At 38.1% G+C, this 22645-nt stretch overlaps 1 protein-coding gene across 7 annotated transcripts in view; it reads left to right on the top strand.

Moving 5' to 3' along the window:
* The window catches only part of FTO (FTO alpha-ketoglutarate dependent dioxygenase), a 228494-nt gene that overhangs the window by 103869 nt on the left and 101980 nt on the right, over positions 1–22645 (top strand). For 2 of the 7 annotated variants that reach the window (XM_090149890.1, XM_090149895.1), the window contains exon 9: positions 4988–5077. The exons of 4 other annotated variants lie outside the window; for them this stretch is intronic. In XM_090149890.1, the coding sequence (XP_090006016.1) occupies positions 4988–5077 (90 nt within the window). Of the gene's footprint in view, positions 1–4987; positions 5078–6478; positions 8254–22645 lie in introns of those variants that run through there. One more of the 7 variants, XM_090149896.1, reaches the window with a different exon arrangement.

Here is a 22645-nt window from a genome sequence, read left to right as displayed (position 1 = left end):
GTACTAGGAGTCTTTGAAGCAACCCAGCTTGGCATTAGTAGGCATGAGTGCTTCACAGAGCAGTGGAAATACTGCTTGATTAAATGCTGTCTTGAGCAACTAGTCTTATTTTCTTTAAAACCTTTGACCCTTTACCCTTAAAAAAAAACCAAAACTTTATTTATAGGCTTGGGTATTCACAGAGAATTCTACATCTTACCTTGTGATGTCATTATAGACACAGCAGATAACGGTGTAAAAATGCTCTTTGATACAAGGACTTGAAGCAAGTTGTGTTATAGGATGGTGCAGTAAGAAGTTCAGTTCTGTGTGTGCGCCAGGCTCTTCTATTATGCCACATTGTGAAGGACTGTTTACACTGAGGTTTGTTACCACTTTAGTTTTAATGCTCCATTTCTGAAAACCCTGAAGAGATGCATCATCCCACAGAGGAATAACTACATGTTATTTTTGACATATTGCTCTTTGGATTTCATGCTTTTCTTTTTGATATGTTAGAAGGATTTTTCAAATGATGCTTCCAAAACTGACAGATGGCATAAATTTAGTCTTTGTTTATAGTGCAATTAAAGTTTCCACAACTTAAAAGTGATAAATAATTTTCCCACTCTACCGAAGTGCACATGGTTATTTTTATGTTTTTATAGTTGGGCTACCTTTTTGGAAGGTTTGGATTTATTTCACCTGGACAGACCTTTTAAGTCAGCATGGGTGACATTTCCTTATTTATTTAAGCTTTTGTGCTCATGGTACAAGAAAGATAGTTAGTGTTGTTTTTCCAGCAGTTTGACAATGATTTGCTGACTACCACTGGGAGATCTGAATGCTGGAGATGGAGATTATTGCATTTCCAGACTGCAGGATACTGGGGAGCGAATAGATCACAGAGGTGACAAATTTATAATCTGTGGAGACAAAGCGTTAGCCACATCATCAGACAGTTGAACCACAAACTAGTGTTAGCATCAGCTGTCATCATTCCTGTAAGAGAGAACAGTGTGTGCCAGAGGCAAGGGAAAAGAGAGGGGCAGGGAGAATCCTGAGCATTGTGCAGTGCTCCATGGCTGCCCATTCTAGCTAAAGGCATGGTGTTGCAGAGAGAATGAAGAATTCTCATAGGTGTATTTTGCTTTATCCACTGAGGTTTCTCCTGCATTGTGGTTGTGGTATGTAGTATGCCCCAAACACAGTTTGCAAACTTTGTAAAAATCAAAACTCTGTTTAAAAATACTCATTAAAGTTGAATGGGTCTAAAGATGGAATTCTCCCTTACATTAAAAAAAAAAAAAAAGAGGATATCTTATTTCAATTGGGACTTTTTAATAAATTGTCACCATTTAATTCAGTTTTATGATGGATAAAGCTAAATGAATTTGGTGAAATAACCTGTATATATTATCAATGCAAAAAAAAAAGCAACAGAGATTGACAAAGACTAGACCTAGCCAAATGACATGCTTTTGTCTTTGCATGAGACGTGTGAGCAGATGCTTACATAAGTTCATGACTTCAGTCCTAAATGCTGTCAACCCTGTTATTAAAGTTTTTCCACACATATAGAACTTGATGGCTCCAGGGATTGGTAATGAAATACAAAGCCTTTTGTTTTCAGGTCAATGGTTCAAATGTGGTTCAGGTAGATAGTGCCAAAGATTATTCCCATTGGATATCTGTGTTTGATGGCCTATGTAAAATGCATTGGTTCTCCAATCTTTGTAGGCAGGTGTGTATATCACATAAAGCAACTGTTACAGCTGACACTAATTGGTACCCTTGCCGGCATTCTGAGAGCAGCCAAAAATTAAATGGATGTAGAAACTGAGTAAGATGCTGTCAGTGCTCTAAGCTGCCTAGAGCATGGCTGTGAGGTAGCAAGAAGCCAATGGATATCAAGGCTGACTGAAAGCAGGAGGACCTTGGTCTGTTGTGTTGCACTGTATTTTGACTTGCACTGAAAGTTATGGCAACATAGATACACATACACAGATAATCACATACTGGTGAGGGAGTTTACCACTGGGTGAGTGGTAAACCACTGGGCAATGGCAACAGCATGGATAAGAGGGAAGTGGAATCCAGGGGTGGGATGGAGGTGTAACTCATCAGAAATTAAAAATAACTGGAAAATAGAATTATTGCTTATTTTGACTTCTAGTGAGCTCTTTCTGATGTTCTAACAGTTTGTTTTTGCTACAATATTTTACTATTCATTTTGTTTGACTTTTCAATTCTGTATGTATAGTTGTTGGGGAATTCCTAAAATATAAACTATGATGATGTTTGAAATAGCTAACAAAGGAAGTTGGCATTTCTTCCTCTTGAGATGTTCTGTAGAATCAGAGATCTTAGGGACCTGTTACACAGCATGTGTTGTTTTCATATTCTGTCTTATTTTTGTAAACGACAGCAGCCCCAAATGGAATGTGTAAGCAACAGTAGCAGAAGAAAATCCTACTGTAGATTACTGAAAAATATGAGTAGTTTAGCCAACTAAGACGACCTATAGAGGTATGTAACACCCCAGATTGTAATTTACAACCCTTATTTATATTTCCATATCATCATATACTTAGAGATTACTCAGCCTGCGTGGGCGATGCAGAGGTGGGACTCATAGGTAAGAAGCAGGTTGAAGTAACATGGCTGAACATCAAAAATATAATTCAGAATTGAGATAAGTGAACCAGAAAGAAAGCATGAGTTGTATCCAAAGGATTAAATGAGAAGCAGACTTTCCAAATGCAGAGTTTGTGGGGGAGACTGGAAAAGGCTGTCAGGTATTGAAGTGAAAGCAGTAATATCAGGAGGAAAGAGGGAGTTCAGAAAATTTTTAAGATCTGCAAATAAGAGCTTGTTCCACTATTTCTACAAAGTTAAGCTGAATGGTGCCATCAGATATGCCTGTGGATCTGCTGAAATTAGATTCAGCTCCAAATTATGCTGGAGAGGGTGTTTGTACAACTTTATTGGTCTTTCACTTCTTGCCAGTTGCATTTGAGCAAGTCAGCATTTTCTCATTTTTATTTTCTGTTCAAAATTATCAGTCAGATAACTTCTGACAAAGTTCCCTGTCCTACCAAGTAATTTGTGAGTGTTGTGGTTTAACCCAGTAGGTGGCTCAGCACCACACAGTGTTTGTTCACTGCCCCCCCCCCCCCACCTCCCAGTGAGATGGGGGAGAGAATAAAAGAAAAACAACAAAGTAGAACTCATGGGTTGAGATAAAAACTATTTACTAAGATAGAGAAAAGGAAAAGGAAAATTGTTATGACTATGTATATGTAAAAATTTATATAACAAGAGATGCACGAGTAATTGCTTTCTACCCTGTGACTGATGCCCTGCTAGCTCCCCAGGAAGGGGAAGAGAGCAAGATGAACTCGCACATCCTTCAGAACTCCTCCTGCTTGATGCCATATCTTATGGAATATCCATTTGGCTGATTTAAGTCAGCTGTTCTAATTCTGTTCTCTCCCAGCTCCTTGGGCCCTTTGCTACGAATGGTCTTGGTGCTATGCAACACTGCTTAGCAGGTGACTAGAAACATTGGTGTTGATATCAACATGTGGTTCTATCTCCTGGAACAGAAACATAGCATCATACCAGACGCTCTGAAGAAAACAATTCCATTCCCAGCTAAAACTAAGACAGTGATAACTGTGGAAGCAATATCTATTTTAATTATGTCTACACAAACCCATAACATGTGAGAGTTATTTTGATCAGCCAGGTATCGTCATTGCAGTAGATATTATTTTTGTTTGGATCTGAAAATAAATATCTGGTTATCTAAAATGAATTTCCATTATTACAAATACACAATTTACAATCAGGAATTTTCAAATATTAGATTTTAAAATTGGCCGTTTCTACAAATCTTCCTGTCAGTGCATTGATTTGTTAAGTAAATAAGTTGGCAAATCCTGTACAGTATTTGAAATCTTTTCCTAGAAATTTGATGCAGTTAGTCATTATTTTGCAGTATCTGCTCAGTTTGCTTTCCCAGTAATATCACCAAGCTTTCTCTAAGTTGAATAAAGGAAGTTCTACTTTTTTTCTGTTTATTGAGTCCCAAACAATATTTTAGTTTAATTTTAGCAGTAGGGCATCTGGTAACAGTGATGGTGCCACAGGGTGTGCTGTATTAAATAAGGCCAACATTTGGTCTTTCTTAATTTGAAAAATCTGATTGGAATTACTTTCAACCTTTTGGTAAAGGTGGATTTGAAAATGTGTTTGGGAAATGAGACATTATTGATGTATCCACTCATTGGCTATAGAACGTTTATATTAAGACATAGTTTACCTACAGATGGCCTAATTATCCTACATTAGACCATCCTGAAAATACTTCAGTATCTGGCCTTCTGTTTATCTTTGGAGATGTGTACCAATCCTACAACCAGATCTGTGGATGGTAGTGGGCAGGAAGTTGGAGGAAAGGCGGAAGAGGATTTGAGAAGTGTGAGGGTGTCATGCTAGAGAAGGTTTTTAACTGTTTTGCTTGCCTGTAGGTGACACTGTTGCATCATTTATCTGTACGTTTTCACATATCTTATCCAGGGACAAAAAAAAAAGTTTCATTAAAAGAATTTGAGAGACAATCAGATAAATACAGTACACTAATGATTCCTCAAGCCTTAGTTAAAGCGCAGAGTCCTAGATACAGCTAGATTAATGGTGTGTTCTTTTCCCAAAGATGGCAGCAGCTCATAACATTGCTTCTGATTAATGAGCTCACTAGCATTGCTTCTTTAGCGCAGTGTCCCCTTGACAGGCAAGTTGCTAAAAGGATTGCACTGCATGTTTCTGAAGGCTAATGTAATAAACCAGGATGATAATATGCTGTTGGAAAAAATATCTTAATTTGCTGCTAAGTTGCGTCAATATAAAGTTAAAATGTTTTTCTTTACTCGAGTCGTTTAAATTAATAATGTGTGCCATTAAGCCAAATCTCAGAGAAGATTTTTTCTTCTTTGCTGTTAAGTATGCTGGCTGCGGAGAAGATGAAATATTCTGTGAGGCTCGAGCAATCTTCTGTCTCTGAGCTACGGTGTGCCTGCTGCCAGATGTTCAGGTACTGCTGCTGCTGCTTTGACATGTATATCTCTTCCAGGCAAAAACCAATATATACATCAGCCCAGGTGCGAGGTGGCCTTGCCAGGAAATCTGCCTCCTCCTAGCTGTGACACTCGTCCACTCCCCGTCAGAATGTGTACCTTAGGAGGGGATTGTAATTAACCCCTGGAAAGCGCGGGTTTTGCTGAAGTGATGTGCGCAGTAATGATATTGTTAGGTTCCTTAATTTCCAGTTTCACCATCAATTATGCCATGTGTTTCATCCAGTTGGTGCTACCCTCCCAGTGTTAATTATAACCTACAAGACTGTTACAGTTAATTTTATGGCAAGCATATTGTCTCTTCAAGGCTCCGCGGCAGCTCATAAATTATCTTGAAGGTAAAATGTAACTTGGGGAACTAGTTATGAAAATTCCATCCATCTCGCTTAGGAGGTGCAGCTGCTACTGTCAGCTGCCTCGCCACTGCGTTGTGAAGGAATTACGGTGGGTCAGGCCTGGCGGCTCAGCCCGGGCTGTCACGGCACAGGAAGGCTGTCCTGGCCTGTCAGACAGGGGCCTTCTGCCAGTCCCTGGTGGCCGTGCTCTGCAGGCAGCGAGAGGCAGGCAGGGCAGGTGGATGGTCCCCGAGCTGTCTCTATTCATTACTTTACAGAAACTTGCTTCAGGTAGGCAGGTACGGAGACCTTGCCACCGTTGTCATAATGTTAGGCATCATCTGCAAAGTGCAAGATAGATAACTCTATGAACAGCACACTGTTCTGCTGGGCTGCAGCAGCCGGGTAGGGTGATTAGCGCCGGAGCCGCACGTGAAATAGCTCACTGGTTTGTAAAATGACTGCAGTTTAATTGCAGCGGCCGCCTGCTTTTGGAAGAGCACATCTGCTTGCTTTTATTTCGTGCTCGCCGTGTGAGGAGGTGCAATTCCACTGCGAAGCCATTTGTGTTAGAGCTTCACGTTAAGTAAATTGGCGTGGTTCTGTAGTGGAATTATGACATCTGTGTGTGTCCTGGTTTTGCTGAAAGAATTGCAGACTTTTCTATTAAAAAAAAAAAAAGCAACCAAGTATTTATAACAATGAACTGAGCATTCAGTGCTACTTAAATTTTTATATTAATCTAATATTATTTCTGTAATGCCTTATTTCTCTCTTTATAGCAATGACATAAGGCTACCATAAAATATAATCCCTCATTCTGCTATCTCTTCCTTTAGTATTTAGAATTTCAATAGTTCTAAATGCTGTCAAGTTTTGGTTGTTGTTTTTGTTTTTTTTTTTTTTATAAAGAATGAAACCTCAGTACAAATCAAATTTCCTGTGGAGCTTTTCCCCTTCCACTCTTTTACCTTTCAAAAGGACTTCTGTGTTTACAGTGCTGTTTCCTAACCTCATTTACAGCTGGGAGGGCACATGAGAAGGAACACTGAAAGCTGACACTGAGCACATTTCCATAGGCAACCGCTGTGCAGATGTGAATGTACAGACCATTGTGAATGGGTGAATGTTGGGAATTCAACTGAGGAGAAAACGATCCAACACAATAATGAAAACCAGTGAGGATAATGCATCTAAATATATATTATTCATTTGTGTTGACAGTCTTCATTCAGTTTAATTATTAGTACTTTATTTTAATTATTGTTCTTTTTACAGTGATAATTTTTTTAAAAAATAATGCTGACTTTGTAAATTGGGTCTTTTATACATTTGCAAAGTGGGAGAAAAAGGCTGATTAAAGAGTGAATATTAGTGTACTTCTAATGCATGTTCATTGTTGCTTTCCCCTTGGAATTTACTGTAAATGTGCCTTGTAATGTCTTTTAGACATTCTTTTCCCTGAGGCGTCTCTGTGCATTTCAGAGTCTGCAGAGAAGAAGCTCAGAAGTTTCAGCTGACCAGAATGCTGTATTTGTTTGTTCAGCTTACATGGAGGAAAGCTGTGCATTAGGCACAGCCGTGGGCAAAGTGAAGTGTAAAGTCCAGATCACCTCAAGAGCAGACCCACAGGCATTGCTCCTCAAAGATCAGGTTCCTTCTAGGCTTCATTCTCCCCTCCCATGGAAGGGGTAGGGGAGAAAAAGGATGACTCTGCTGCTAACATATACCCTTAAGTGTAGTGTTGATGCACCTGGTCATCTACGTCATTACCTCCTACGCTCCAGGATGCCAGTTCCTTTACAAAGGTTATCCATCAGTTTGCCAAAGCGCTCCCTCCTTTGTGGGCTGTTATGCACCACAGCTGGGAAGTATCTGCTATAATACAATTCTCACTAATTTTTTTATATATTAGCTGAGGTAGAGGAGGCTGGGGACAGAGAAGTAGTCTGAGAATTTAATGTCTCCTTTTGCTTTCTGAAGGGATGATGAGACTGTTGAACATCTGAGAGTGCAATATTTGTTTATTTTACATAATACTGTATGAAAGTGTTTTAATTATCATCATCATAGTTTCAGGTTAATTTTACATCATCGTAACATCACTAAGTCTAAGAGAATTGCTTTTGACATAAATGCAAATAGGCAGAGTCAGGACACAGGTCCTAGTATATGTTCTTTCTGACTGGTACTTTGGCATGTATAATAGTCATTAACAAACTAATTCTCTTTTAAAAATAAGAACTCTTTTGTGCAGTTGAAGAAAAGTCACTTCTCGGAATGAAGTGCCTTTGTTTCTTGGTTTTTGGCCAAGTTTAATAGGAAAAAAAAGTCTGTTTGGAAACCAACTGAACAATGTACATAGCTAACTCCAAAAGTAATGCCTCCTATTTCTTTCCTTGGAAGCTACAGCAGGTGAATAGAGCACAATAACACTGTCTGATAGAACAGATTCTCAGCTAAAAACCACTATTTTTCAACATAGTTCCCACCATTAGCTGTGCATTTTCACCAGTGATAAGCAGGAGTCTGCATCCCACTTTTGCACCATTAGAAGTGACCCACTGTTTCATAGCTGCTATGAATATGAGAATGTTGTTGCCTGCACAGTCCAGCTCCTTACTGTGCTCACATCCACGTTTTGGTCTCCCTAAACATTCAGCAAGCATCAGTGATTGTCAGTGAGTGCCATTTTTTCTGCATGGAGGAATTCAGTGACACACCTTCATTTCATCTGCACTTCCATGTCAGACACCATTCTATCAGAGTGCCCCTCTGCTGCCATCTGTCATGCAGCAACAAAATGTTTTGTTGCAGTACTGATGGAAAGGTCCAACCTCTACTACTGTACCACCAACATCCACCTCTGACATCGTGGGCCAACATAATTAAATAGGAGGGATTACTTTCAGAGCAGCATCATAATATTGTGATTTTTATTTTCCAGAAAGAATACAGTGGCTGTGTAGTAATAGGAGACAGAGTAACTTAAGAATTGACCATGAAATTGTTATAGACAAAAGTTTATAAAAAAATGTTTTTTCTTGCTAAATGTGACTCAGTGTGGTCTTATGTATTTTCAAGGCAAGAAGAAAAAGGATTTTCAAAATAGCCTCGGTGTTTCATAGTCCTTGGACTCCAAAACATGCTTGATTTTTTTTTTTCCTGATTTCAGATGCTTTTATATGAAAGACACAATCATTTTTTGTTGTTAAAATTCATTTAAAAACTCAAACATTAAGCAGTTGAAGTGAGCTATCAGCCAAATGGATTTGTAGGAATAAAGTCATTTTGTTGCTAAATTATATGTAAATATTGAAAGGATTAGAATCAGTGACAGCCTGCAGAGATAAGTGCTAAAGCTTAATGCTTCAAAATTTTTATAGAAATCATAATTTTTAATATTTCTAGTAGCAAAAAAATAAAGTAAATTGATTTTTCTGCTTGGTAATAATCAGAAGTCCCAGTAATGCAGGATGATCTCTGCATGCATTGAATCCTGTGAAATCAGTGAAGCTCTGAATGAAGTCAATTCACCTGTTCATTCACTTTGCCCATGAAAGCATGACATGGTCACTGGTCTTCTCTCCTGTTTTACTCCATTATAGCATGTTTTGATGTGAAACATCAAATAATTTCCTTTATTTCACAATATTCTCATACATTTTGCTTTTGATACTCTGAGGTGGAAAAATCATTGTCCTTCACTGCTCAGCTGGGCCTTCTGATGATCTACCTGTACTTTGTGTGTTAGAGCCCTCCTATAATTTGCCTTGGGTGAGAAGCTGACACCTTTCAGAGTAGGATTGCTTGGAGTATCACAATAGTATGCACTTTCAATTGTGCAATTCAAGTCACCAGATCAAGAAACAAAGTCTTGATGCATGTTTGCTTCCTGGCTCAGCAAAAGTATTGAACAAGATGATTTCTAGAATGTATGTTGTTTGCTTTAAAGCAATTTAGATTGCAAAAGTGTAAACAGAATTACTGCTGTTTAAATTTGAACCTGTTGGAAGCAAGCTACTGTAGGTCCATGCCTGACTTCTACTCAGTAGTGTGATTATGAAATACAGACCCTTTTGTCTTACTAAAGCTTAGAAGCATATACGTTAGCACACTCACACTATTGCTAATTTTGAAAAGTGGACTTTTTTCTGCACACCAATTGCAAGGGGATATGGGAAATACAAAAGCAACAAATCCTTTTTCCTTCTACTTTCACTGATTTTTATCTTAAAAAGGAAAATGTAAGAAAGCAAAATACTGTCAAATATGAGAAGAAAAAACATCTCATTTCTGTTTGTGTGCAGTTCTAAAAATGGAGTAATTAAGAGGTATAATTGGTTATGAATATGGAAGAAGAATTTTGCCTACTCACTTTCTGCCTAAAGCTTTATGCTTTATTTAGGCATATTACCTTACACACACGCACACACACGTACCCCTACAAGATTTATTGGCGTTTGTATGAAAAAATGAAAGGATTTTCATGTTTTGTAAGAAACTTAATACACTCTCGCAGATGGCCCAGCTCAGGTGTGATTTTAATTATGAGATAAAACAAAGCCCAACACAGTAGGAAGTAGTCTTAATAAACGACCTGAAGCTTTTGTCTTCATGTGTCAAAAAGCCTTTTTATTGCATGATGAAATATTATTCTAATAATTTTTTACTAAGTGTTGTTTAAAATCTTGGGAAAAAATACAAGGGATTCCAAAGCTCATCTTAATTATTTTGGTCAAGTAAAAAATAAGAATGTTTTGTGAATTTCTTGTTTCTTCCCAATAAGTGTAGGCTTCTGCATGAGATTGACAGGAAAAAAATGCATTAACAAGGAAACGTGCATGGATACAAATTATGTTTTATTTGCTTACAAATAAAACCTCTTCTCATTGCATGTTGTCCTTGCTTGTTGATGAAGCACATTGCTTAATCATAACAAAAACTGAGAGGGTTTGCTAAGCACTCATTTCTGATGTTGTATCATCAGAAATTAAACATAATTTAAACCCTACGTTAGTATTTAGCCTTCATTATTAAAAATATTACAATCCTGTTGTTAAATATTTCTGATATATTGCAATTATCTTGTATTGTTTTTCCCTTAGTGGGGGATTATGAGGACCTCATGTTAGGACCTCAGTGTCCTGACATACTTAATTATCCATAGATAATGGTTTTCAGCAGTAGCTGTTCTGGGCATCACAACCTCACTGTTACGGGCTTAATAAATATTTGCAGACTCAGGTGCAGAGCACCTATGTTCTACAGAAACAAACAGCTGGGGTTGCTCTCTGGTGCTATACATCACATACAGTGCCTCATTTGTTTTAGAAAGCCTAATGGCACAAATGGCAAGCGTTGTCCTGTGGTGAATGGTGCTAGTATGTTTACTGCAGGCATGCTAACCACTCTTTCACGAGTCCTTTCATTGTCTTTTTCAATAGAAAAATAGCTTGGAAAACTGCAACTCTTGAAGCTTCTTGGTTGTATATTGTATATTGATGGAATGATTAAAACCCTTATTTTAGAGATCAGGACTTCTGTAACATGACTGGCAGCCTTCTAGGCTTCAGTTTGTTGGCTGCAGGTACATGACGGGAAAGCTTCAGCAATTAATAAACTTGTCATTAATGATTTCATAAGCTAGGCATATTATATGTTACGGCGCTATGTTTTTCGTACAGAAACCTCTTTTGTAATGGAAAAACTGTGTATGCTAGTGATATTTAAAAATGTTGGGATAAGTGGCCTCTTATCTGCACTGACGCTTGTAAGCTTGTTCAAACTTCAGAATGCATTTAGTTTTACACATGGGGCTGCACTGCACTCTAATTTAGTTGGTGATGCATGTTGACTTTGAATGTTAGTATATGTACAAATTTGAGGAAATCAGTCATCTCAATTAGAAAATAAGAACACTATTCCATCACTTTATGTAATAACAGATAGAGAAGCTTAGTTTAGAAAGTACATTTTGTAAATAGGAGCTGTAATTGCTAACTGCTGTATGGTTTGATTCACTTATGTCATGAAAGTAGTAATACTTGAAATGTTACCCTGCAAACTGTCATTCAGTTCAAGAAAAATTATTTCTCTTCTTTTCTGTATGTGTTTCCTCATAAATATCAATACTTTCAGCAAAGGCCTGAGAAGGAATTATATTTCTTCCTGCAGTTTCCCACCCTCCCCCTTGACCTGCTGTCCTTCGTCTTAATCCTTTCTTATTTCTGGGTTCTAAAGATTACGTTTTTTTATTTGTGGATCTCTCTGCCGGTCACGTACATGAAGGTATAATGGAAGTGATAATCTGGAATTATGGAGTAATTATGTGTTATAGCTATTTGTCATGTGCTGGGTGTGGGAGCATTAGAAGAGTGGAGGGTTCATACCCTACGTTACGGTTGAAGTTAGGGTTAGGATGTTCCTTAACAAGATAACACTAGTAGCTTTGGTGAAATCTTGAGGAAAGAGTTTTTGTTATATTTGTCACGTGATAGATTGTGTCTTTCTACTTGCTATCACAGCTGTGCTGAGGGGCTCCTGCAGCTGGCCGTGCTGGTGGCTGGCGTCTTTGTGGCTGAGTAGCCAGGCTGTGCAGGTGTCCTGAAGGTCAGATAAAATCCAGAGTAGCTAAAGGGTGCTGGTTTTAAGTGTAGTCCACCAGCAGTCCATAGCGCTATTTCCCCATCAAGCAGAAGACACAGTGCTTGCTTCTCAATTATTAACGATACAACTTTGAAAGTCACTCAAGTAATGCACGCCTGACTTCTAGGATTAAAATTCAGCTTTAGATTAATTGCAATTGTATTCATTTTAAATTGAGTGCACTTCAGGATTCTGCTTGTAACTGTGCTGTTGGTAACCTACATCCTTTTGAGTCATTAACAAAATGTAACTGATCTTCATCTTTTTTTTTTTTTAATCTTCAATGTAATCAAGGCAAGAAGCTTTTGGCTCACAAAAGTAAATGTTTTCAATTGTTTGTTGTCAGATCCCACAATTTTCTCTACAGCAGGCTTAGATGAAATAGAAAACTGATATACTGAACCACTGGAATTGCAGTCTTGTAATTTAGAAATATCCATTTTATCCCTTATAATTTCTTCACTAAGATTCTTCAGTCTGAATCTGCTATAGGTAGGAGCCAAGACAAACAGAAAGCATTTAGAGTCATTCAGAGCAGTTTGGATTCCATGAGAATGTAAAGCCAAAGAGTCCTTGGCTTTGTTTCATGCATCTTACAAGGATCAGAAGTGCATTTAAGTCATAATATTCACTGTGGCTACGTGCTTCTATAACATCTGCAAGCTTTTATTTTCAACATTATAAAGATGTGAAAATAAGTAGGCAGTAAATTCTCTTAATTTGCCAGCTAAAGAGCTTGGTGGAAGGACCTTTAACTCTCCTGACATAGTGCATACAATAAACTTTTTCCAGTCCTTCCTAGCAGGAGCTAGAACACAGTGATACCATCAGTGTGTAAAGGGAAGCTTGGGTGCCTGTCTGCTCTGCGTGGGGCACTGCCCTTACAGCCCTTACAGGACTGACGTGTTATGAGCTGTGATACCTTAAAATGCTTCTGAATGCACAGCTAACTTGCTGTGCTTGTTAAGGTGCTGCAGCAAATAGCATTTGCAGGAGTATGCCATAATTTTGCTCTTACTCTCATTTTGGTGTGCTCTTTCTAGACCAATTAAAAAGGAAGAAGCTTCATGTTTGTGAAATGCACATTGAGAAAGCAGTATGGCAAAAGCATTGTAATAGTTCCATGTAGCTGGGAGTTGGAGCTTTAATGGTCGTTGTTACCTGTTGGTGAATACCTTTCCAGTAGAGGTATAGCAATGAATAGAAAAATGCCATGATAAATTGTGGATAGAGAACGAGTCCCTCACACGGTGTGTATGTGAGGATGGGACCCTTAGTGTGTAATTAACTCTGAATCAAAACAGATGAAATAATAATCAGCAACATCTAGTTTAAATGCATGTCACAAAAGTACACATATTTCTATCTGTCAGACTGCAGTACGTATTTCTTTGTGCAGTAGATTAGTATCTAGTTTTCTCTTCTGCGTCTCATAATGTTTGCTCTGAATTTCAGTTCCCAATAGATGAATGCAGTCCAAAGACCCAAGTACTACTGACATCCAGGATTTTAAATATCCACAGAAGTTCTTTGTCATCCACAGCAGTGACAAATTGGTAGGAAGTCTTTGCCTCAATTGAAATATACTTTGCGTGGAGGAACTCTCAAATAGGATTTGAAATAGCTTAAGAACACACAATTTTTGCAGAAGACGACTAATACCAGTTATTAAAGCATCCAGCATAAAATGCATGTTTCTGGAGTAGGATAAAGATAACCTTTGGATTTGTAGGCCAGCAAAGCCTGACGTTTTCACATCACGTATCTAAAGACTTAGCTTTTTAAAATGTTAACTGATGCTTGCTGTACTCCTGTACTTAAAGATAATATCACCCATAAAAGTATTCTGAGTTAAAATTTTGTTTTTTGGTCCCACTTTAAGCTTACCTTTGAGAAAAACAGTTAATAAACAGATTAACGGACTATAGCAAATAATTGCATTCTGCATAGCTCCGTTTGTAAATGTTCACACAAATCTCTCCAAACATTGAGAAGAAATAGTTTTAAAAGAGCATGCATGCCGTTTTGTTGGCTGAGAGTGTTCTAATTCTACGTAGAACGAATCCAATGGATTATGAACTCAAGAATTAATACAGTACTTTTCAGTTACTGCACACGTCTTACTCTGGGGCTAGATAACCTTAAGACAACCTTTCCACATCTGGGGTCAAGCACCAGTAAAAGTTGTCTTATGCTTAGACTTCATCTGGGCTGGCATTTCTGACAGACGTGCAAACAGATGCAGGCATTGTTGCTAATGACAGGTGATTATAAGTGGCGTGGGTGCCAAGGTAATTAAACCATGCCTTGACAGGAACATTTGGTGATACGGTATTTCAGCATTAGAAAAATTGTTGCAACACATTTTTCCCTGCTAGGCTGTAGACCTGAATATCATTCATTTTGATTCTTTGGCCACGGTGCTCCAAATCTGGAGTTTTACTGCTTGAAGTATAGAAGTATTCATTGTACGAAAATGGGCAAAACCAGCCAGCTGAATAGAGCTGGTGCTTGTGGAAAGGGTTTTGGAGCTTGGATTTGAAGCATCTGGTTCTAAGAAGCCTTTTAGCATATAAATACAGTATAAAAATCCAGCACGGAAGGGTTGGAGGTGTGTTATCTTCCTGCATGACAAGATAACAGCTACTGTGCCAGATTTATGAATGGCTGAATTATTGTGCTATTCTTTGTTATATATTTCTTGTTGGACGTCTTAACTGCCTTTATGGCTGCAAATCTTAGTTTCTAAATCTAGTTAAGGTTTTGTGTGTGAATGTACTTTACAATAAAATAAAGATTATTCTCAGAACAGAAGTAAGGGTTGCTTTAGAAGTGATGTATTTTACTTGATATTAGAGCTCTTAGAGATTTAAGGTATGTATTCTCAGATTGTGGAGCAGTTTCATAGTTTAAGATGGCTTTATTCCTCATTCAGTTGTGTTGTGGGTTTTTTTGGTTTTGTTTTTTACTGGGAGTGAATAATGATAAAGTTCCTTATTTATCCTGTAGTTCCTAGGAACTCCTTATTTAAAATGAACCATTCGCATATTGCTCAAGAACTATGGAAGAAAATGGCTTCAATTCTATAAATGAATCTAGACTGATTTCATAAAATGGGGGATGTCTAGTTTAAGGGTGTTTTTCCATTATTCTGTGTGGAATTCTTAATGATTGTAGGATGGAAGTCCACACTGTTGGTGTACCTTTGATATTTTCCTCAGCTTTGAAGCTGTGGAGTTTGATATAATTAATCTCAGCTAAACTTCAACAGTTTTGGGAGAGGTCCTGCCTATGGGTCAGTCAGGATAGGAATAATTTCACTCCTCCTGTTGGTCTGAACGTCTCTAAAGCAGCACAGGAAGCTGCTCCAAATAGGAGACTGCATGAAGTGTAATGGTGGTACTTGAGTTGAGTACCCAGCAAAGGGAATTGGAAATCTAGTAACTCTTTTCATTTTAAGATGGAACTTAAAAATATAATGAAATCCAATCAATTTTCACAGTGTTTACTTGAAGAGAGTTAAAGGGCGTGTTAGATACCTTGCTTCCATATTATTTAGAAAAGAAGGTAGAGTAGGGTTAGATCCATTAAGATCGCAGGTAAATTTTTAACACCCTCTGTTGCTTTTTCCTCCATCTCTGGGTCCAAGTGCCCCAGACTTCCATCCGCTGTTTCTCCTAAAGACCATGCTAACACAGAGTTAATGTGCAATTCATACATTTGTAGAATTTCCAGCCTCAAGGCTCTGGACAGATTCTGGCCAAAATTTGCATCGTCTGAGGATGAAGTATATTGGATGGAGTCAAGTATGGTGGCAGTAACGGTGTGCCTGCTGTATACCTAACAAACCTAATAATGACCTAACAAACCATAGCAATGCCTCTGAAAAAACTGAATTAGGGGATCACTTGTGATGATAAAGCTGAAGAGTGGGAAAATATCTTCAGCATCTTTGATTTTAAAATTTCTACATGCAGGAGCATTTCAGAAGTTTTAAAGAGCTGGGATGCTTTCCCTTGTCTTTAGCACAGACTGTGCAAAACATGAGTCCTGCTTTCTGTTTGTGTCTCATAACTACTAAAGGAATTGCTGGAGAGGGAAAAGGGTTTGGATTGCTATAGGTAAGGGAAGTGTAACATATAGAAACAATATTTGTGTCATATTTGGGTCCATTACAAAGTGTGTGTGCTTATGCACGCAATACTCGATATAACCTTTGTTGTAAGGCTTTTAATGTTACGTGCAAGTAACCTTGCAGCTGCCAGTTTGTTTTACTTCTGATGTTGCTTGCTAGTTCCTGAAGCAGATATAAACTATGGATTTTTTTTTTTGATCTTCCATTTGCCAGACTTTCATTATATCGTGGCTGTAGTCCCAGTGTCAGCACATAAAATGTTAAACATCGCTGGTCTGAAAGAAGCTTCTATTGTCTTCTACTTCTGGTGCCTGGGGATTCTTTGCAGTCTTGCAGTGGTGGTTCTGTCAGCGTAATATGTCATGAAGCATTTCTCAGTAATGACAGACATTGAATATGAGTGACAGGAACTCTGACCGAGTGAAATGGGTTCAATTACCAGAGATGTAGGGTTACCTGAGATAAAACCAAATGGTCCAATTGTGCTCAGGTTTGACCCTTTGACACCCAGCTACCCGGCAGCAAAGACAAATGGCTGATTAACCATCCCCTAACTCTCCTTTTCTGTGATAAACTTGTTTGGATTTCCTTGTCTGAATAAAAATCTAAGTGTGGCATGTTTCTAAAAGGAAATATGATAGGAAAACAATGGGTACTGGTGCTAGTCATTTTCTTCCCTTACCGACACAAAACAGAAAGCTGTCATTCTATCTTGGAATGTATCTAGGACATAGCGTCCAGAAATCAATACAAGATAAATGATTGCTCTCTTAACCTCACCTTTCTTCTGCTGCCGCGGTTACGTTGCTCCTGTTCACCTGTAGCCAACCTGACGCCAGAATAAATGAGAGAACCTGCTGTGAAAAGTATCTTCTTGGGGGCTTTGTATGGAGGGTTTTTGTGGGTTGTTTTTTTTGGTCAGTTCTTTGTTTTTTGTTGGCGCTTTTTTTTTTTTTTGGTGGTGGTTTTGTGTTGGTTTTTTTTTTTTCTTTTTCTATTTGGTGGGAGTGCATGTGGGGGTTGCTAGTCAGCATTGAGTGCCGTTTTACACTTGTTCTAGTCCAGTGCCTACAGCTCCCAGATAGAGTTATAGCAAGCTCCCTAATTAAACTGTCGCTGTCTGCCCTCACTTGACTGCCTTTACAAAGTCATTTAACTAACAGACATTCCTGACTATTAAAGCTAGGAGCAGCATGTCTCCAGTGCTGGAGATAAAATGAATGAAATTTGTTAATCTCTGCTGACACTTGATCCTAGATGTTGAACTAACACTGTTGCACCTGAACTTTTTCTTGATTGTAATTACTTCTCATGTTATTATTTCATAAAATAAATTGGAGGAAAATTTCAACAGGTATTAAATTATTTGAGTTGATTTATGGATGCTGAGTGAATATGGCATTCATCTCATGCATTCTTCAAAAGCACCTTGCAGTGGATGTTCAGAGCTGGATTCAAGGATTGTGCTAGTAGAATACTATAGTAAGTTGATGCATTTCCTTCATTGTAGAGGAGCGGCATTTCTAAATCCTAGGCTTTTTATTAAGGGAGGAAAATTTAACCTTTGTGATTTTATCCACTGTTAATTTAAACAAATAATTTGAGAGAAAAATGAAGACGTTTTAAAATAACGCATTAAAATAATTGTATGCCAATAGTAAAATTAGTTAAAATTACAGAGCAAAATGCAGCTCTTTTTGAAGGAAAAAGCATAAAAAAGAAAAGACTTTTGTCTTTTATTTTTATTTATATATTTGTCTTTATCTTATTTCCTGTATTTGTTCTAAGTTCTTTTTCTCTGATTCATAGAGTTTAAGGCCAGAAGGGACCATTATCTCATCTAGTTTGACCTCCTGTATATCATAAGATGTTACATTTCACTTGGCTCCCTGTATTGAGTCCAACGATTTGTCTTTAGGTTTAAATGCGTGTTTTAAAATCGTGTCTATTGGTTTGAGGACAGTGGGAAGTGGAAAATCTTCCAATTCTCTTGAATGTAGTTGTTAATCATTCTCCCAGTTTAGAAGTCCTAATTTCTGTCTAGTCATGGAATCACTTCTGTTGGAAAATACCTTTGAGATGAAGCGTTTGAATGTCTGTCTTCAACCATCTTTCAAACTTCAGTCCTAACCATAGTATTTTCAGCTAGATAAGAAAAGCAGCATTTGTGTCCTGTGTTTTCTCTCAACAGAAGTACATATGTTGCTCCAAAGGTAGTGCCTCCTATTTATTTGCACAGAAACTGCAAGTATTTGATAGAGTAGATTCTCAGCTCCAAAACACTCTTTTTCAACATAGCCCCTACCATTAGCTCTGTATTTTTGCTAGTAATGAACAAAAGCCTGCGTGCCAGGATTGTAATAATCTATTCAGTTCCGTTGTGTATCTGTGCAGTTACATTGTTTTAGAAAATTATTCATTAGTTTTCTGTTCACAAATATTAAATCTACACCATACAGATAGAATTCTGGGGAACTTCTGCTGATCATCAGGTATTATCAGTCCTCTGTTCTTAGCATTTGTCCTTTACAACTAATAGTTGACAACAGCATTTGTCCTTTACAACTAATAGTTGACAACAAAAATGTTTTCCGATTTCTTCTTGAAATAAGATTTTGATCAGATGGGATTGAATTTCTTGAAATAGGATTACTCATGCCCTTTCTGCTCATCCCAGAATGAGCTTGGATATGGCTCTTTTTGCTGTTATACTTTTACAGTAGATTAATATTGAACTTCAGACTGACTCAGCAAGGAGATATGTACCTATCTACACAACAGTCTCTTGTCAAAATAGTCTCTTAATTGCTCACATCTTCTAATTCTATGAATTTACAATCCCAGTGCAGCTTTTGTGTAGTCATTGTCTTCAGTGGAGCAATGGTATTGCAGCTGAATGAAAACATGATGTGGAGCACCAAAAGTATAAGCCCATTAAGTTTACTTGAGTGTAGTCAGAAAGTTGTACTGTTCATTTGAAGAAATACACTCTGCATTTGTTTTATTTAGTTATGTGAAGTATGCCCTGTGTTGTGTAGAATTTACTGTCTTAAGTAGACATCGCTGAAGTAAAGCGAAAGTGCAGTTAACTAAAATAGGTAGGGCTTTTGTAGGAATACAAATGGTTCTATTTTCAATTTTGTGTGTTATTTAAAAAAGGATATATATTTTCTTATAAAACTAACAAGACTGATAGAATTCTATGAAAGCTGCTTCACTTTGCAGATATGATTAGTGATACGTGGTTGATTCACGTCCCTAAAGTGGGCATGAGCATGTGTTAGCAGTATAAAGGTGCTGATAATCATAGTTTATTCATCATTCATATGAGCAACTCAGTTGATGTAAAGCACCTTAAGCTGATGATCATTACTCTGTTCCAAGGGCAATATATGTTCTTGCTTATGTTTTAATGTATTTTTATTAGTGCAAGTTTCTAATGTTGACACAACCTGAAGGTGTGCAGGACCCTCTTGCCTTTTAAGAAGCACTTTTCTCCAGTTTGGTCTGCTGAGGGGGCCATTGGTGACACCTAGCCCAGAAGGATGCCTGTCCTTGCCATGTCAGCCAGGAACAACATATCTCCAGAATCCAAGGGAGGTGGTTCTCTTGCCTGTGATTTCATGCCAGCAGTAAAATTTTAGAAAAAAAAAAAAAGAAATCCAATGATAACTTTCTGTTTCCCTAATGTAGTCATTCATCTTCACCCAAGAAACCCTGAACACAAAATATTCTTGTAAGGAAACTAGCTTGAATTTAAATTTCTCATGAAGCACGCTTCTGATGAGTCCTACAGAACCATCTTCGGGGCAACAGTTCTGTGCTGTGATTGCTGATGTGATGAGGGAGCCTTCTGGGGCTTTCTTTAAGCCCTATAGGCCTTAATCAGCAAATCCAGGAGGATTTTGTGCACATGCACTTACCTGGAGATTCTTGTTGTGTAGTCCCTTTTCTAGCGTAAGAGAAACTGTAAATTAGAAATAGTAGTATTTGTGTCCCAGCCTGCATAGGTAGTATTTTGGTGTGACATTAATCACAGATTAACCCTTCTTCCAATTTTGGCTTTGGTTGTGTTACTGCCATAGGTTTTGCATGTGGAAAATGCCAGCACTTAGCAACAACTGTATACACAAATTAATAAAAGCTAGTAGTATTTGCACATGACAATCATGCTATAATTTACAGCTCTACAAAGAATTGGATGCTAACCTGTGTCTTAGTAAGCAGATTGCATCCTATTTTATAGGTTTCGGGGCTGAAGGTTAAAATTTAAGCAAAGGCTTATGTCTGCTCTAAAACACAATGCAGTGCAGCCAAACTATCAAGTGCAGTCTTCTGAATTCAGCCTTTGAGATGCTGGTGAAAATTATCTTTTATTTTTAAGAATTTTCCTATGTAGGTTTATATTAAAAGGTAGTAAATGTAATCCTTGGCTTAAATGTGATGTTCTCTGACTGTAGCAATTGATTTTTATAACTCTTATACAAAGTGCTGGAAAGGAAAGAAAATTAGAACGGAGCTGTCTGCAAGTTATTATATTTGGGTTCTATCCTGTAAACTTATATCAATAAAGCTGACTAATCTGGAACTATTTTCAAGATATACTTTTTCACTTATTCATAAAACATTAAGATTTATTGTTTGTGGCATACCCTTGCTGGTTGAAGTGGTATGCAGCCAGTTTTTGCAGCCTTAATTTTGTTCCCACTGAAGTCAGCAGCAAAAATTCTTTGGCTTTTGGGGAAGTAGATGATCCATCATGTAAAAGTTAAATATGGCAAGGAAAGAATACGATTGAGAGAGTATTAATCTGGTAGGGTGGATATCTATTGTGATGTGTCTTCTTTATATAACTGTCATACCACGCTAGTTCATCAAACGTACATTGTAGAAGTGTGCTAATCTGAAAATTAAATGTGGCTAGTAGGTAGAACTACTTAGCTTTATCAAGGAAATAAGATTCCTCAGGCATTTGGAGCAACCCAAAATATATTTTTACTTCTTGTAAGCTATTCTGACAATGTGTTAACTAAAATAATGCAGAGCTAATACTTCTAGGATGTGGTATATTTGCATGTCATTAACTTGTGTGAAAGGATGAGGTCCGCTAGTGGAAGCTAATTGATACAATTTTTGTATTAATATTCTTAGAAGTGCTGGAAAATAAGCTCTTCATTTCCTTGTAGTAAGAGTGATGCTTTATTACAGGGATTCTACAGAAGCCAAGTAGCCTCAGAAAAATGTTGTGCTTTATCAGCAGCTCTGCAAAATTGAATTCATTTTGTTAAGAGACTACAACTTTTTCCATCTTTAAATACTGTGAGTAGCCACCAGCCTCGGACAGGATGGGGGGAATATCTTCCCTCACATATGCTCTGGTCTGGTAGGTCTGCAAGCTGGAGCAGCTCTCAGTAGGACTTCATTCTGCGGGTATCCGTAAATGTGTGCAATTCTGCTAATTCTCATTTTAAAATAATTCTGTTGCTTTAAATCTGCGGTTCCCCAATTTCATCTGTGCAAATAAAGCTCCTCCTGCAAACCAGCCAGGAAAACATATGATACCATTTGCGATTGCAGAATGCGGCGTGCTGTTCTCCTGTAATTATAATGGCCGGAGCAGTGTGGGGTTGGTTAGCCTTCCTTAGCAATCATTAATCTAGCGAGTCTCAGTTCCCGCGGCCCATCTTGGAGAACAGCAGTCCTTGGCGCGAGGCACCTTGGGCCGTGAGCTTGTTTGGAGCGAGGGCTGTTTGCTCCGTGCTGCTGCTCGCTGCTCCCTGAGGAGCCGCCAAGGCTTTTTCCCTGCCTTGATTGCTGCTTGCCCTCTGCCTCCCGCTCGAGCTTGTCCCTTTATTTCTCCTTGTTGTGAAAGTTTCTTTCTGTGTGACTGGGAGTCTGTTTAGCAGACCATATTGCAAGTGAAGGTGCATCGTTTGTTGCCTGGTTTTGGCAAGGCCGGGCAGTCAGCTGGGATGTAATTAAGGCTCTGAGAACAGGCTGTCTTCTCCACAGGAAGGGCATGTTAGATGTTGCTGGGATTTGGGGCTGTCAGTTTGGCCAAAGCTGGAAACTGAGAGCTAGGGACAGTGATCTTTTCTTTCATTTATAATCCCTTTATGTACAGTGTGTGCACTTGGCAAAGTTTACATATAACCTAGTGGCTGAAGCTTACAAGCCAATGCGGCTGAATTAGCATATGTTACATGTATATTTTAGTAATATTTTAAAGCAAGTGCAAATTTCCAAAGTGAATTATGCATGTATGACAGAAATAGGGTTGTGTTGCATTGGGTGTCAAATCCCACAACTTTTTGTCAAGACCATGGATTTTACATTAAAAAGGCAGAGAGACTAAACGAGGTAAAACAGTTTTAATTTTTAACAGTTTGGTCCAGCCCAAGGAACTG

Source organism: Phasianus colchicus, chromosome 13, assembly GCF_987193195.1.
Source record: "Phasianus colchicus chromosome 13, bPhaCol1.hap1.1, whole genome shotgun sequence".
NCBI lineage: Eukaryota > Metazoa > Chordata > Aves > Galliformes > Phasianidae > Phasianus > Phasianus colchicus.
Note: the sequence above shows the minus strand (reverse complement) of the source record. Positions and strands in the feature narration are given on the sequence as shown.